At 39.3% G+C, this 18,555-nt stretch overlaps 1 protein-coding gene across 1 annotated transcript in view; it reads left to right on the top strand.

Moving 5' to 3' along the window:
- The first annotated feature begins 1,132 nt into the window (after window positions 1-1,132).
- The window catches only part of ppp3ca (protein phosphatase 3, catalytic subunit, alpha isozyme), a 43,228-nt gene continuing 25,805 nt past the window's right edge, over window positions 1,133-18,555 (top strand). The window contains exons 1-5 of the mRNA XM_080866355.1: window positions 1,133-1,210; window positions 7,902-8,198; window positions 13,205-13,405; window positions 17,992-18,116; window positions 18,213-18,324. Of these exons, the coding sequence (XP_080722481.1) occupies window positions 8,144-8,198; window positions 13,205-13,405; window positions 17,992-18,116; window positions 18,213-18,324 (493 nt within the window). The 5' untranslated portion in view covers window positions 1,133-1,210; window positions 7,902-8,143. The remainder of the gene's footprint in view (window positions 1,211-7,901; window positions 8,199-13,204; window positions 13,406-17,991; window positions 18,117-18,212; window positions 18,325-18,555) is intronic.

Here is an 18,555-nt window from a genome sequence, read left to right as displayed (position 1 = left end):
CACCTGGAAGCGGCACTTAAACACCACATGTAATCATTTTGCCCAGTACTCACCAAATTAATTGGAGACACATTTCAACACACGTTTTCTGGTGACATGGGGATTCAAATATATATAAAATTATACAAATATATATTTACACAATATTGTTTACGTTCTGCCTTTTTACACCTCTTATTGCTTTTGAGTTTAGTCAATGAAAGATTATCCCCTCTTTTGAGCATGAACAATTCATCAAAGCAAGCAACATGGTTCAGATCGAGAACTCAAGGCTGTAGCTATGGTGGCAAAAAAAAAAAAAAAAAAATCCAGATCTGGGTGTCTATCTTCTCTGAGGCTGCCCAAAAATAAACTGAATATCCACTGTTCCACATGATCATGATTGCACTCACAGTGAATGAAAGTTGGCTTCAATAAACCTGCTTACACTTTGATTAAACACGTGATAGTTATACTGTAGCTACACTCGAGGAGTAGACATTAAATTAGAGAGAGGCCGTTGCTCTCTTCATAAATTATGGTGTTTGTGTATACAGCATTAATGACTTTTTACTCAGACATGTGTTTTTTATGACTAACAAAATGTAATGCAGATATAAATGTTAGATGAATATACATGTGAGCACGTGAACGTGTGGCTAATTAACTTTCCAGATAACTTAGCTATGATATGGTTCATAAATGTCCACATTTGCAGTTCCATTTTAAAACAACTGATTAGAGTTTCACTTTTCTACATTTTCTGCATTCAGGGTTTCAGACTATGTCACCGCTATTCTACATTCACGTAGGATAAAATGAAGCGACCGTGTTCTTTGACTCTTTTGTAGCAGACGTCCTTCCCTTTTAACCTTCTAAAGTCCTCTATTTGTGTCTGGAAAAGGCTGGAACGTTACACGACAGCCTGCAATCATACGTGCTTTTCCCGGGTTGAAAAGACGATCAAAGAGAGAAACCATGGCTTAGGAGAGTCATGCATGGATAGATGGGTAGGAGTGAGCAGCAAGCTGTGACTCTTGGACATGTTCTGGTGGGTGCACTGAACCCCGGAGGCTGCAGCCACACTCAGCCCTTTGTTGTTTTCACTCTGCACAGGGAGGCCGGGTACTTTCCTGAGCTGGGGTGGAGGATTAGCGTTGCATGGCCTCCATCTCCAGCTGCACACATGACCAGCGTTGTAGGAAAGCCCCCAGTGATGGCCCAGAAAGAGGTACGTAAGTGATGACGGGAGCAAGCAAAGCATGAACATCAGCTTTTTCCAATTACAAGCCCTGTAAACTGCCTAAATAATCATTGTAACACTCTTCGCACATGCCACTTATGGTATTTCTGAAAGACTGGCTTCGTGTCAAGTGTCTCTCCCATGTTACCATATACAAGTTTTTCTTTTTTCTCTCAGATATGGATTCTTTAACCTCTCACCTATATCCACATCAATACATGTAATCATGCCACCTAATAATCGCAGTTCACATTAGTCGTAAAAGCACACTTTTATGTCTCCATGGGACCCACTGGAAACAAAGCTCTCTCATACTGACTGGTCTTTGGTGCCAGGTGACGTCACTTAAAATACCACAGATCATCTGTCACCAGAACTAACCAGTTGTTAGAGCGGAGTGTTCCAATAGCTCTTTCTTTTCCCTTGCCAGGAAGGGGAAATGCTTTGAATTATTGTTGTTTTTTTTCCAGTTGTTTGGTTTTTCTCACACATGCAAGCAGCTTTAAAATGTCACAGACTACTTTATCTATTTAGTAAAAACTCCTGTGTGTCAATTGCAGTCTGCCCCTCTATGCGCTAGCTTCAACAGGCCTGGAGTCCTATCAGAGACTCCAAGAAGTCACTACAGCCATGGTGACAAGCAGTTCTCGCTGCCAACTCTTCTTGTTGTTTATCAGTTACAAATGTTTAATTAGCGAGTCGCGGAGATGCACGTTGGCATATTTTGGGGGCTCGGAGAAAGACAGGTTGGTGGTTTCCCTCTTTCTTCTTGCTCCCGATCGTCGTGTTAAACTAAACTAAGTGCCTTCGGGCTCTGGCTCAAGAGCTGACGCACAAAACAACTCTTGAGCCAGAGCCTGTGGTGTCAACATACTCATGTAATTCATGGTTAAAAAAAAAAACCCTAGTGACTATTGGTCAGAGATTTTTTAAGGTACTCCTAAGGCATAATTAAACATTTTTATTTATAGTGGTACTGTGGTTTTAGGAAATGGAAGTGAGGAAGTTTAGCCAAATTCAAGGCTAGTTTTTGGAGCATTACATATGGATGACACAGCTTTTCTATCAGAAATAAAACAACATGTATATGTATGTATATATTTACATAAGTATTTCTTTAAACTATTTAGGATGACACTGAGAGAGACAGAGACAGGGGAATCAGCATTTTATTAAACTTGGGAATCAATAGTATTTATGAAGCAAGGGAAGTTTATGATCTGTATGAGTCACATGCAGCATGGCTTGTGATTCGATGAACTGTCTGTGTGGTGACATGACCAAAGATGCTTAAACTCCAGCAACATTTGTAGTACGCTGAAAACTTTATTGTACTTTTAGAATATATAATGTCTGAGATGTTGATAAATAGACCCCCTTTTGGTAATTCCCCCTTCTCCTCCCTGCACTTTGATAGTAGTGCCAGAAAGCCCTAGTGATGTGATTGCGAGAAAATGACTTAAGTAATGTGGGAGCTTACAGCTGGATAAACTCCAGGACATAATGCAGCTCCTTTCACTCTACCGTTTTCTCCTACTGTTGTGCCAGGACAGCACGCCAGCAAAAATAATATTTAGGTTCTGCACGTCCAAGGATATGTCATTACAAGACGTGTAATGTTTTTAGGCAGTAAATCGGGATTGGCATTAAGTTTCTGAAAAAATATTTTTCATTTTGGTGTTTTTTTTATTTGTTCGTTTTTTGTGTTTAAGTGAAGCAAAAACAGGAACATTGGCAGAAAACCGTCTCCACTCTGTTTTTTTCTGTCCTGGTAATAATGACTACTCCAAGGACATACCATGTGCAAATCCAACATGCAGTGGACCGACTTTTGAAAAAAAAATTCAGTTTCTAATGTGGTATGGATTTTGTGTGAAGTGTTTTCCTGTCCCACTGAATAGGCCTAAATCAGTCACACCTTGTGTGAGCCTGACAGCTGCAAAGGCTTTCTGCCTGATGAGCAACACTTGTTCCATTTCTAGAGATTTATTACTCATCCTGCCACTCATCACATGTTCTGCCTCATCTGTCAGCGAGGAAGTGCCTCTGTTGTCTTGACTGACAGTTTTAGGACAAAAAAGCATGACAAAATCACATCAACAACTGTTTAGCTTGTGCCACTAAATAAGCGGTGTCACTGCCTTCTCAAATTATCACGTCTCATAATGCAAAGCAGCAAATGCTGCCCCTCATGTAACAGTACCAGAGAACCAGCTGTTGCTGCTGCTGCTGCAGTTAAAATAAAGGTTAGAGCTCCATCTAGTGGTAAGTCTTCAAAGTGACGACTGTATAAGCAACCATAAAGTTTCACGTCTAAACCAAATAAAACTTGTCTTGGACAGAGATTGGCATCAACATCCATCCAGCTCAAAATGTTATGAATCAAAATGACATCTGTGAACTCTGTTTCTGTTTCTCCGTTTCACTTGAGATTTCTTTACCTCTCGTGTCCCATGACTTTCTTCCAGTTTGTTTGTTTCATACGATGTGAATCTTTCAAGTTCACCCTCAACCTTTACAGATAGAAATTCAGCAAAATACTTTCAAATATAAACAATAAAAAAAAATACGTACACCATAATATAAAATATACACTTAACATAGCAGAAGATACATAATGCTGACACTGTCACCATGAATCATGGGACCAACAGATTATACAGCGGCTTGCAAAAGTATTCGGCCCCCTTGAACATTTTGTCACATTACAGCCACAAACATGAATCAATTTTATTGGAATTCCACGTGAAAGACCGACACAAAGTGGTGTACACGTGAGAAGTGGAACAAAAATCATACATGATTCCAAACATTTTTTACAAATAAGCAAAGCAATGCTATGAAAAGCACCACATATTTTCATGCTTTTTAAGGCTATATGTGGTCATAACAAGGTTAGTTACAGGTTGCAGTTAACCAAAACTAGTTTTAAAAAACATTTTAGTTAACTACAATAAAAAAACAAGACTTTTGAAATTACTTTAAACTACCTGAAACGATTTTGTAAACTTGGAAAACTACCTAAAATAAAATATACTACACCTAATAAAACAAGAACCACCTCAAGAGTGCCAAGTACCGCTGCCTGGGTAGGGTTTACATTTAACGGAATACTATTGTATTTTGTTTTCTTTGTTCTTTTTAAATGAACTTTGAGATGTTTGTAGTGCATTAGAAACAAATGCAAAGTGTGGGTTTTTCTTATTTGCTCTTTTGAAATTTATTTTAATATGCCTGACATAACTGGCAGAAATAAAATGTAAAAGCGAGGTCAGAGGTCAAAGCTGACATGATATATGATATGTGGCAATGTGATATTTAAAAAGCAGATATCCCAGTGTCACTAAATGTTGCCAATACAAACAAAGGTAGTAGAATTTTAACCATAATTTTAAAGATAAAAGATATTTTAGGAAAGTTTGACCTTATTTGAGCTTGAAGAAAAGGTCAGAGGTCCAAAGTAATGCATCATTATATCATTGATTATATGCCTATATGTTGTTAATTCAAACAATGGCAGTGAGAAACAAAGGTTTAAATAGCTCCGTATAGCATTATCCCTTTGACCTTCAGCTCAGTCTACTGACCTTGAAAGAGAGGTCAAATGCGACATGTTATTTGAAATCTTTATACTAATATATTTACCCTTTTTTTTTTAAGTCATAAGGCTTTTTGTCACTTTTCAACCACTAAATCATTAAGTAGACCTTGAAGACCTTGGTGGATGCATACATTTCATGTTTACAGACAGAGTGACAGGCACACATGCAAACGCCACCAAAAACATAATCCATCTTAGAGGTAATAAAGCAAAAAATGTAGAGGAAACATCCTTAGGTTTAGTATTTGTTAATTTATTAAAACTAATCAAATCAGAACTTGACTGAAGAGGCGTTGATCTCTGTGTATATTGACACTTTAAATGCTTACAAGATTGTGAGTCAGCTGCTTTGAAAAAATTCTGTTTTCCTTTCTTTCTTTCTTTCTTTCTTTCTTTCTTTCTTTCTTTCTTTCTTTCTTTCTTTCTTTCTTTCTTTCTTTCTTTCTTTTTTACTTGTACTGATTTTTCTAAATACACTAACACTTAAAAAGCTAAAACTGGAACTGGAACTAAATTAAAATTAAACTGAAAACTAAAAGTCAAAAGTAAAACTGATTAGAAAAAACAAAACTAGAATCATAGTAATCCTGATATGAAGCAGTCTAATTTCTGCCAAAATTGTTCACAAGCCTCTTTGACTCATTGGAGTGTTTGGATTTGATTTCTAATTAGTTTGTGCAGTGTAGCCAAACAATAACATGAAAACGTATCACTTTCTTTGTGGACCTCACACATTATAATAATCTGTGAATTGTGGACTGTGAGCTGGATAAGCCAGGACTAACAACAGTCTATTAAATAGTACCATTATTATGGGAAGAAACCATAACTCAGAATCTAAAGAGAGACGACCCTCACTTTGTCACAGATTCACAAGACAGGACAAAATTCCAGATCAGGTGAACTGAAGAGAAAGTGGGTCTTTTATCTGACTGTTGCAAAAATCCAGAGAAGTACAAAGTCCAAAAAAGAAAAAGGTGAAACAAAACAGGAAACTAAAACAGGAGCAAAGAGAACGCTGGGAGACACGTGAAGTGCAAACAGATACTCGGACAAAGACACAGATAAGATTATATGCACACAGAGCTGATGGCCCAGTGAGGCACGGGCTGGAAGAGGGCACAGGGGGTAAATATTTAAGACAGGGCAAACAACTCACACAGGAGAAACTATAATACAGGATGGAAACTATCAGAGATGTAGTAGAAAGACAGAGAAGGCACATAACGAGAAACCAAGGTGAACCAGGAAGAAACAGCACGGCCTTCAACATCAACAATGAAATAAATCACTGAATTGGTCTCGTGTTTCAGAAAGCAGAGACCCAACACAATGGATTGAACTAAAGGAATAATCCTCATTCACTCAAGTGAAATCCTTCACTTGATTTCCTATAAAGAAAATAAGTAACATTTATTTTTAATCACAGAATAGTGATCGTATAGCGTATGCTTGTTTGCACATTCCCTATCAGATTGCTTGCTGACAACTAAAGTAAAAATGATGCCCCTTTCCATCTTTGATTTGCTTTTTGTTTGTTTGGGGGTTGTTGTTGTTTTTGCTTTTTGCTATATTATCAGATTCATTGTGATACAATTTAGTATGTAATTTATAAATGCATTTATAAGTGTTTATTCTTGATTAATAAGCTTGTATATAATGTGCTCATGGTAACATTTCGAAAGTCTGAGTAGGTGATTAACAAACTATTTAGCTCTACATTTATATACATATAATGATTAAGATATGAGATTTGTTTCTAAGCTCAGTGCATCTCTTTCTCTTAAACCCCTCTTACAAACTCGGACTCTGGTCCTACCTAGATTTCAGTAATGTGCAAACCTCCGGTGGCAATAAATGTTTGAGTGTTGTGTATCTCTCTGTGCTTTGGGTGAGTCGTTTTTCTGTTGTGGAGATAGCTGAGACTTGCTCGAGTCTTGGGGTACTTTCATTTTCATTTTTAAATACTGTAAAAGGCAAAAATACTCCTAACTTTAAATGAGGTCACACAAAAACACTTAACAACTAGTAACTGCCTGAATTAACCATGAATTAAAATGTGAAATAAGTATTTATAAAACCTTTATTAACTCACTCACAAACAATTAGTTGATCAATCAAGAACAAAAATATCTATATTTATAAATTACATGCATGCTAATGTACATGCTAATGTGCGCCATAAATGATGCACTTACCCGTGTTAAGTGTTACCAAACTAGAAAATTATTTTAACTCGATTTTTTTAAAAACTCTAACTGTTCTGGCTACAATTTGTGCAGAGTTAAATGTGGAACTAGACTAAATTGCGAGATTAGATGAAAATACAGAACCATTATATGTGTCATGGTTGACAGTATGAAGAGTGTGGTGATGTGGGGAAAGCAACAACACACTTGACCTTGCAGTCTGGTATTTTCATGTGAAGAGTTCATATTTATAGATTGATGATTTTTTTTCTTAAAAACTGAACTACAATTCGTAATAAGGAAATGAGTCTGAGCATCAGACGACTAGTATTAAATATCATTCATTTTAAAGTGAGCAAATTGTAATCACCATACAACGCGTTAATTTACCTTCCCTGTGTCCAAACGTGATTATCTCATCATTAGGATCCACAGTTAACCATATTAAACATTTTCCTTGAAAGATCCGTGGACTAAGTTGCTACTTTGATTGCTTACTTTGCATAAAACCTGATGGTTTGTCGCCACCAAGTGAAAAGTCTCCGCCAACATACGCACCCGACTGCTGCTTTTGGCGCACACGTGTGCCCGCTGCGGGAATCAAACCGAGCCCGTCTGATTGTGATGAACGTCTAACACGTTTAAGCCGAGGTCCACGCGCTGTCATTATCAGGCGTACAAATTTCGAGAATACCGAAACATGGCGCGTAGTGCGTGCGTGGGGGCAACCCCGTCTCAGCCTCCATCTGATGGCAGCATCAGGCAGTCCCGTGAAACATTTGCGTGGGAGTTCCCTTCACCGCCATGTCGGGATAGTGCACATCTCTCTCTCACTCTCTCTCTCTCTCTCACTCCCTCTCTCTCCGCGCATCCTCCCCCACATTAACAGCTTAGGACAGCAGAAGCAGCTCCTACAGCATCCAGCACCCAGCATCCATCCCTGCCTGGGGAGCAGCAGTCCTACCCGGCGCAGCACCGACGCACGGAGGGGGCGCATCATCTAAGTGATGCCACAGCATCAGCCGCATTTCGACAACAAATACTGAGAGTACATCCTAAAGGAGAAGGAGCAGGAGGAAACAGAAGATAAAAAAAAAAAAAAAGCTTCAGCCTCGAAGACAGCAACTGCCCATGAAGATGTCTAACGCTGACATCGTCTTAAACGCCACGGATCGGATGGTGAAATGTAAGTTAGCCTATATTTTCTGCGTGCTTATGGCTGTATTACATAACACCTCCGGTGTTTAGCTCTCTGCGGATCGGCAGGACGCGGACTTTATGAACGTGTCGCGCATTAATGGTGCATATGCGGCCATCAAGTTGTGTTCGTGGTGGTGTTGGTAGTGGGCAAGTGAAGCTTTGATGTTGATAAACAATCCGGGTTCCTCTGCTGCACAGCCCCCGCGGAGAGCGAGCCGAGCACACGGGCAGCACCAGGAAATATGAAGTGTAATACATTTTTAATTGTGCCCGCTGATTTATGTTTAATCGTATCTGTCATGATTTGACTGTACGCTTGCTTTCGCTCACGACGGGAGGAGAGGGGGAGTGTGGGGGGAGAAGGAGGAGGAGGAGGAAGGAGGAAAAAACAGCTGAATTGCCGAGCTTGTGGTAGAAGCTGGAGCAGTGATGCAGCAGGATTTCAGGGGCTTAGACGGGGGCCAGCAAAAAGAGGGAGAGGGCATGAAATGGACATTTATTGGGGGGTTTATTTTACCGGGCTCAAGTCAGGGTTTAATTTGATTAGAAAAAAAGGGTGGCGGTGTGTGGGGGGATTCCAAAAGCTGAATCAGTAGATGGATCAATGGAGGATGATAAAGTGCCCACGGATGTCATAACTCACTTAGCCCTGCTCATTTTTCCCCCTCTCTCTTCTTTACAGTGGATCTGCCAACAGTCAGCACTCTGCCTGAATACATACATATATATATATATATATATATGTATATATATATATATATATATATATATATATATATATATATATATATATATATATATGTGTGTGTGTGTGTGTGTGTGTGTGTGTGTGTGTGTGTGTGTGTGTGTGTGTGTGTGTGTGTGTATCCACATTCTGTATATTATCATAACGGCCGAGCAGCTCAGTCAGCATTAACAACTTTGTCCTTTAGCCTCCGGAGTTTTAGAAACAGTAATCTGCACTGTGAGATGCACTTACATGACAATGACTGCAGGCGCACAAATGTACTGTGTGCACTAGCAGTTACAAACGAGCCTTAAATTGTCATTGATTACAGAACATGAACTGTGTCACGTGAAGAAAATTTAAAAAAGGAAAAAGACACTCTTCCTGAGCTGCCTGAACAATATTGTTTTCTAGCTTTACTTTAAGTGGAGATTTATCTAACAGGCCATCTGAATAGCTTCGGTCTCGTGCTGCGGACACTTTCGTTTCATTATACTTTTACTGTACTTTCATCTTTTTCACAGGATATTCGGTTTCAAACAGAATTCTGTTTCCGTGCCGTCCATCATAAAAGGGAGAAGTTGGTTTTGATTTGCCGTGCTGTTTTCTGCACATTTGAACACGAATTTAAAGCAGTGACAAAACCATTGTGGTTATTTCCTGGCGCAGCTTCACTGACACCCAGGAATTCAAAAATATGTCAAACAGAAGGTTTATATCAGCGAACGTAACACAGCCAAGAATTCTGACTCAGTTTTCTGCTTTTGTAACATGGTCATGTAACACTTTAGGATTTAGGAGTTGATAAGTATTTTGTATTTTCTTTCATTTTCAGGCTGTGTGCCCTGGATACTTGTTAAATAGCCTCACCTGTGATTTCTAATGCAGATTAATTTGGCTGATCATAGAGAAAGAATTATAATTTTTCAAAATCCTCTTTTTTTCCATGCTCTGAATTGTCAAGGTGCTATAAAGGTGTGTTATTGCTTGGCCGACACTGAATGTGTCTTTTGTCACTTGTATCTGCTCTCCTATTCTTGCACACCACTTTGAAAAAGAAGTAAAAGCCATTTTTACAATCCCCAAAAGACTGAAAATTGGAAGAAGAAAAAATACAAAGAAGAAACTGAATCTTGCATCCATCAGGTGATCAAAGGAAGCTATTGAGGTAGTGAAAATTTTGAGCCAGAAGACTGACGTTTCCTGCTGTTTTTGTGTGCGCTGCTTGTAGTGAACTACCGAGCACTGACACTACAAGCTACTCGAAGCTATTTTTATCCCTGCTGTGTACATAGCTTCAACTTAAACCACAGCCAGTTTCTCACTGGTTCTCTTTTAGTCTTACATGTCTTAATCTGACAGAGCATATTTAAAGTGGTACAGTAACAGTAACTGCTGGGCTGTGCAGTTTGTTTGCTACAGTACCGTCACCACAGGCTGTTTAGTGCAGGTGCGCTCTTATATTTCACCCCGAGGTATAATATATCAATGTACAACTTTGTCACATTCATGTCAGCCTTTGGTAACACCATACAAATACTTGTATTGGCATTAGTAATTTATTAATGGCCATGATGCGGCAGTAGTTAGGTTTGACAGAACAGACCTGCTCTGATAGCATCTAAATAAAAACATCAGTCAGGTGGTACATACAGTAAGACACTGAATATCATACAAAGCAAGCTATAGCAGAGAATATGGGCAATAAACCAGAATACTTATGTCATTGTTTTATTTTATTTTATGGATCTTTTAATTGCACTGTTTACTTTTGTGAAACCATCCTGCACTTAACAAGACAAACTATGGTTAACAAACACATAAACCCACCATACATTTATTATTAATTGAACAGTGCAGAGAGGCAGCTCTTCTTAGCCGTCTTTAGCTGAATGTCTTTTAACTCCACACAGAGGAATAACTGTGAGCTTAAGGTTTGACCAATGTGTGAGCATTTGCATCACTGTATCTACGTGAACCCCCAATGCAAATCCCAGCTTTCTGCGGAGCACAGCTACTGGCTGTACTCCAACAGTTAGCTGCTGCTGCTGCTGCTGCTGCTGTTGCCCGGCAACGTACAGTATTTCATAGTTCAACTCTGCTCGGGTGCTGAGCAGAAGTCAGCTTTTCATCTCTCCACCATACATCTATATCAGGAGACCGCTCACATGTCTGTGTCAACATATGTGCGTTTCTTTAAAATGTGCTGTTGAGGATTATCTCGAAATAATCTCTGTTGGGTTTTTCTGATAATCGGCTAAAAAAAAACACAAAAAAGAAACAAAAGAAAGAAAACAGAAAAAAACAAAGTGTAATGTTCCTTTTAAAGTATCCACATGAGGCTAGTTTCAGCTCATTTTACAGTCAAATTGCTCTGCTAGTTTGAAGTTTAAAATGAAATAAGAACGGTTCCTGAGTAATCTGGGCTCCTGCACCACATTTACCTTTTACGGTTATGTAAGGTACATAATAGCACCTACGCCAATGTATTTCAACACAGGTTATGTTTTCAATCTTTTCCATCTGTCAGATATGCTACACTGACTTATGGTAATTATCAGCTTTAAATCAAAATGACATATTTTCATCTGGCCTGCCTGTAGCAATGTCTGCCTTTTCTTGTTTATAAGGCAGTGGATGTAAGTCAACTGGTGATTCTCAAAGCACTCCCAACCATCAACTGGTCCTCTGAAGGGGCAGTGGATGGGACAAGAGTAGATAGTACTTTCATACTAACACATTACAAGTCTGTTTTGGTTGGTTTCTGGTGTTTGGGTTGACTTCATGTGCACACAGCCATAGCTTGCGGCATTCCGATTAACCCAAGTGCAGTCTGTGAAAACTGCAGACCAAGACTTCAGAATATCGTTGCAACTTATTACACAGTCGACCCATGCACTGACTTGTAGCACATCAGGCTGTTAATTTTTAAATACTGCCATGAGCGCAAGCCCCTCATCATGGGTAGAGGTAGACTGCATCGTGTACCTCAGTATAAAAGTAAATAGTTGGTATTTGAAATTGTTCACGCTGAGGTTTGTGGATTTTTCTTTTTTTTAAGTAACTGGGACATTATCTTTTGGAAGGAGACATTGTTGCTGAGTTTTTCACCATAAGACAAGTGCTACTTAGTTCCAGTACATTCAGGAGATGCAGACATTTCGAAAGCCTGTGGATAAACAGGTAGGGCGTTTAAAGATACTTTGCGAGCACTGTCCACATACCCCACAGGCTCACTTCGCTTCCTCTCCGTGCTGACTGTGCTGAGTTTGTACTTGCTGGTAAAGTGTCAAAGTACACATTGCCGTCACAGATACATGCTGCACACTGTGAAAAATTTGAGTCCCATTAAAAACACTCGCTGGGGCTTGCCTCATTATACCACGAGTGGCGACTTTGAGATTCCTCTAGTCAAGCATTCATTATTGAAGAGCATGTTGGTCATGTTCAGTATAAGCCTGAGATTTGCGACTTTTCCTTTGTCTTTTTTTTTATTTCGCAGTGCTGAGTGGCTCTGTTTGCTATTCTCTGCACAAATCTGGCAGGCTTTTTTGTTTGTGTCTAGCTTTTCAAATGAATTCTGCCACTGGACCTCATGTGATTTTTGTTAAGCTAGATGAGGTGTAGATTAACGTAAATACACAGGTCCTGATAGCTTGCATTTAGAGTACACAGAGCTCGGCACCAGGTCTAATAAATAACCTTTGCTGCCACTGAAGTAATGATCGGTGGTTGGATTTCACAGTTCCACAGGCTGTCTGCTGGTAGGTGACTGATGCATTTTAATGGCCAAAGGCTTTAGCGATCCAGGGAGAGTGTTGGATGAGTAGATGGCTTAGATATTTTATCTGGCACTCAGAAAATACAAGTAACCACATAAAGGACAGTTGTCAGTATGCTAAGATAGATAGATAGATAGAGAAGTCCTTGCATTTTCATGGGAGATTCTTTCTGTTTTAAGGAAAACTGTGCTCTTAAGAATGCTCTTCATGCCAAAGTGCACACACCATCAACAAAGATGGAATGAAGCAGCTGTGCAGTATTGCTTGCAGGCAAAACATGGTCGGGGTTTTCTCTTATATGATTGCTGCATGAGTTCCTTGATAAAATGTTGTCAGTATCATTCCTGAGGACTGTTTACTATAATAATGCAGCACAGTGGCAACAAAACCGTCGGAAATTGTGTCCATTTCTTTAAGAGTAGCCATAGTGACCATGATGTCCCTGTGCTTAAATGTCGCTGCGTTCCTGTGCTCTGTCCTCAGCTGTCCCCTTCCCCTTGAGCCACCGCCTTACGATGAAGGAAGTGTTTGACTGTGAAGGGAAACCTCGCGTGGATCTCCTGAAGGCCCATCTCACCAAGGAAGGTCGTGTGGAGGAGGCCGTGGCGCTCCGAATCATCAATGAGGGAGCAGCTATCCTGCGTCAGGAGAAAACTATATTAGACATCGAGGCACCGGTCACAGGTATGAAACCTTTCACAGACACTTACCTGAGACTTAAAGTCAAACTGCAGCATGGCGAGCCTGGAACTTGAAACGACTGAGTGTTCAGATGTAGATCTGTTTGGATGTAGATCAGGAAAAGAAACAGGTGTTTTAATGTTGGCTCATTTCTGCTGAGTGTTGCAGTAAACCATGACAATGAGGCAGCCTGCGCAATAGCCAGGAGCAAGCTCACTTGACTAGAGCACAGTCATTGCTAATTTAGTTTACTTTAGTTTGATGCCAAGCTAAAATGTTTGCTCAGATATAATATGACATGGGGCTGGCATTTGAGCTTGCATATGAAATTTTCTAGTTTTAATATCCTTTATATTAGGAAGTTAGAGGATCTGCTCTGTCTTGATTTTATTGGACAGCTGATATTCGAGAAGAACCGGAAGCAAGTGTTAGATAAATAGAATTGAATTTGTCTTTTTAACTTTCATCATCACAGTTCATCCATCATTTAGTGATTGAAAAAAGTTTTACATTTTTAATTAATTCATAAAATATTTTAAGGAAGCAGTCAGAAGTAATAAAGAAAAACCAAGGGATATAACGTCTTGTTGTTGTTTTATTTTTTCAATTTCTCAGGCTATTTTTGATCTGGACTATATTTGCCAGGGAAACTGTTCAAACGAAGCATATAAAAATGAGTCCTGTTTAAGTTAAAACTGTCTTGACTCTGTACAGTAGTACCACATTGTCATGTAAAAAAAAAACTTTAAGCTTTTTGAATTAAAAGTTGTCTACAAGTAACTGTCAGTGAGACACAGTGAGAGCTGACAAAAAAAATGCAGCACCTAACTTTAATTTCCAAAACTGATGATAAAGTCATCAACAGCTCTGTGACAGTAAACTTGAGCTAGCTTAACCAAGTACGTCTACCGTGCTACATGCTAACATTTGCTAGCATAAAAGACAGCTGATGCTATTAGCCTTATTTGTCAGGTAAGTTAAGACATTTTAATAAATTGTGAGAGGGATCTTAGATCAAATTTCTGCTCCTTTATGATCAGTATTTTTTAAAGAGAACAGAGAGCACAAGTGATTTTTAAAAATAGATAAAGGAGAATTCGTGTGAATACAGCAGGAAGCTGTCACTACCAGGCAGAATCATCATTATCTTGTTAAATAAGTCCATGTAAAGTAGTTCAGCGGTATCTCAGAAGCACTGTCTCTGCGCAAATTTCTGGTCTGTTAGGATGATGTTAATCCCATAATGTTTCCTTCTTTGTCTACATTTTGCTATGCAGCCAGTTAATCAGGTTGGAAAACACTAGTTTGAAATATATAAAAATATATAAGTCAAAGCTTTAAACCTATATTTACTTTAGATGTAAGTAGAGAGTATAAAAGTTAAAACAAATGCTGAGTTTAAAAGCCTGAAGTATCTCTCATGTATAAACAGATAAAATCTTTTTTCTGCTGAAAACCCTGCAGTGTGTCCTAGTTATGCTCTAAAATATTAACATGCCTCAGCCCGACACAAAAGTATCCTGTGTACTCAACCGTGGCTTCCCATCAAGAAAATTTAATTAAGAGACTTAGTTGGGGTTTTTTTTCTTTTACATCATCTATTTAGCCAATTTTATCTTACTAAAGTTGTGAATATAAATACATTTTAAAGTAAAACTCAATATTGTTTCTTGTACTAGTGAAATGTCAGACTCTGTTGTAGCCGGTTGTGTTTCAGCTAAATTTAACATGATTCTGTCGCCAATATGATAAAGGGGTTATTTGGGGCTCTCACTGGTCGACTGCTTACCACACATACTGTATAATTACAACACCCACCTCTTCACCTTTGTTGCAAGTAATTTCTCTAACTTTCTCTATTTTCTGTCTGTTGCTTTCTTACTTCTTAGTTAAAAAAAAACAAATACTGTTTTCAAAAAAGCCATTTATAAGGTTAACAGAAAATGGTCCAAAAAAGTGAAAGAGTTGTCTAAGTAAAAATGCATTGTTGATGCTGGAGGTCGAAGGAGAATGGCCGTACTGCTTTGAGTTGATAGGAAGCATAGTCCAACCTATAGGATTTTTAACACTGATTCACATGTTTGGTTATTTTAAAAAATCGAATATATTGGTCATTCTTTTTTCCCCAGGCATACAAGACACAAACACATTTGTTAGTTCGTACTGAGCTAATGTGACGGTGCAGTTTTAAGAGAATCTTGTTTGATTGCCACAGCGAGTCACAGAGTACTCATTTAAGCTCTGGCTGATTCGGCTCACATCAGCTGGTTGTTGTGTTTGTGGCGTTCAAAGCTCTGAAAGCATAGCATGAACATTCATAGCATTGTTAAAAGGTGTTTCTCTTTTTAAATTTTCATTTACCAACCTTTATAAATACAGAGACAGATATGTTGACAAATAGCTCATTTTGCCCAGAATAGCAGCAATATTGGGGTCTAATAGGAAGTCAAAAAACGACTCATGACAACCAAGATATGCAGAATCAGGTGAGCTACAGCATCAGAAAACCACTCCTGTCAGCTAAGAACAGGAAACTGAGGCTAACATTCACACTGGCACACCAAAATTGGACAGAGAAGACTGAAAAGACTGGCTAGATTGATGAGTCTCAGTTTTCTATATTCAGATGGTAGGGCATGCATACGTCCTACCTTCTGTCAGACTCATCTAATAGCACCTTTGGGATGTGGTGTAACAGGAGATTGACATTATGGATGTGCAGCTGACAAATCTGCAGCAACTGTGTAATGTTATCGTGTCGATATGGACCAAAATCTCTGAGGAATGTTTCCAGCACCTTGTTGAATCGATGGCTATGGTATAATTGAGGCAGTTCTGAAGGCAAAACAGGGCCCAACCTGGTACTAGGAGGGCAGGGTGTACCTAATAAAGTGGTTGGTGAGTGTATACTGAACATAAATGTGAATGCACATGTAATTATGCATTTACCTAGCTTCCTATCAGCTTAATGTCATCAAAGATGACAAATGCACTTCAGGAGAAGGCCTCAGCTCGACCTGCATCAGCAAAATGGAGGCTTTATGTACTAAGTATGAAATATGTATGACAAACTAAGTATTATGTCTGCACATTTGTTTATATCTGTGTGAGCGCGAGCAGTGTTTGAATGTCTCTGCAGCCGATTATGCATGTGAATCCTTACTTGCACGCATGTTTTACGGGTGTTTGCGCATGAGCTTGCATGTATGTGCGCATGTGTGCTTTTGATTGCTTTAGTCACACAAGAAGTCTCCCACTCACATTGCTCTAAGCTTTGAGTGGGCGAAGGCCACTGTGGAGCTGATAGGGGAGACGGAAAAGCGAGAGGAGATGGAGGGTGAGTAGGAGAGAAGGAGACAGAGAAAGATGATAATGAAAAATTGAAGGCAGCGAGGAAATGAGATGTAGGTTTGCACTCCAGTGCCACAGTGTTCACTACGAAAAAGTATATATCTCCCCGGGGGCTCGAGATTTTTCTAACTCTGGGAGGCGTGAGCGTCTCATTTCTCAGAAGCAGAGGACAGAAGCCTTTCAGCTAGAGTAGAGACCTTAGAAATATCTCAATACAGCGACACCTAAAGAGGGGAGAATTTCTAACATGGCATCCATCAGATCCAGATGCACACGCAAGAATATTATTCTCATAACATGCCGCTCTGCTGACAGGCCGTGCTTTCTCTATATGTGAGCACTAAAGAGTTAAAAGAATGAAGAACACTTCCAGTGACAATGTGAATAATTAAGTGCTCCGAGTTCTCCATGGAAGGAGAGAAGAAAAGTGCACATAGTAGATGGAGTAATCCAGAGAGCCCATTGGGTGAAACCATATTTTTCACCTCACACAGAATACGCTCAGATCTTTATGCTTATGGCATAAGTAGTTATTTTTATTTATGCCTTTGTTTATAGTTACATTACATCAATATTTCCCTGTACGCAATATTGCATTATTAACGAGAGCCCGTTCTACAGCTACATTCTTAACTGTTGCAAAAGGTATTACACAACAAAACAAACGCGAGACATTTTTATCAGATGCAAATAATCAGTAGAGTCACGATACAAACAGCAGCATCTCCATGCATCTGCACAGCCTGGCTGTCTATTTATGCAGCTAACCTGCATGCAGAAAATGAAGACACACACCTCTGGTACAAAGTGTACTATTCTGTAACGCCATGAGCTCCTGTCACAGTGGTCTCTACTGTCTGTCTCTCATCTTCTGTTCTTCAAACCTTCAAAAACAATAAATATCAAGCCTGGAAATCCAGGCGATACATATAGAAACTCACAACTCATCACTGTCGTGTGAAAAAAGACAACAGTGATGAAGTCAGAAGTATCGGTCGAATCTTAAATGTTTTGTTTCGTGAATGCACTGCAATGGCTGCAAATGGTTTTACAGGCTACGGTAGGTATGACCGAAATGATAATGTACTGCATTTTTTTATCCTAGCAGACGGGAAAAAGATGCGTGCACATGTTGGCAAAGAAGAGAAAAGGATTTTCAGTGTGTGTGGGGGGGGGGGGGGGGGGGGGGGGGGGTCTTTTCGGTTTCATAACATCTGCCTTTTTGGGGTGTTTTTCAGTCTGTGGAGACATCCATGGGCAATTCTTTGATCTTATGAAGCTGTTTGAAGTGGGAGGATCACCAGCTACAACACGGTACCTGTTCCTTGGTGACTATGTTGACCGTGGCTACTTCAGTATTGAGGTAAATCCAAAAGAATATTATTAAGAACGCCACACAGGAATCCAAATAGGAAAAAAAACATCACAAGTAACATTTTTCTTGTGCTTGTTTCAACAGTGTGTTTTATACCTTTGGTCGCTGAAAATCCTCTATCCAAAGACACTATTTTTACTCCGTGGAAATCATGAATGTAGACATTTGACAGAATATTTCACCTTCAAACAAGAATGTGAGTACCTCTCAGTTCTTCTTTCTCTGTCTTACTACGGTTCTGCGTAGCCTGGAGCTAATGTTAATGCTATATCAAGGTATATAAGGGAATGGAATTCACCTCACCCCAAACTGGTCATGGCCGACGGTTTCTTCCTGTTGAAAGGGAGTTTTTCTTTCCACTATTGCCGAGTGCTCGCTCATTGTTGGTTTCTCAGTATTGCTGTAAGGCTTTTACCTTACAATATAA

This window comes from Rhamphochromis sp. 'chilingali', assembly GCF_963969265.1.
Source record: "Rhamphochromis sp. 'chilingali' genome assembly, chromosome: 19".
In the NCBI taxonomy this organism is placed as follows: domain Eukaryota; kingdom Metazoa; phylum Chordata; class Actinopteri; order Cichliformes; family Cichlidae; genus Rhamphochromis; species Rhamphochromis sp. 'chilingali'.
Note: the sequence above shows the minus strand (reverse complement) of the source record. Positions and strands in the feature narration are given on the sequence as shown.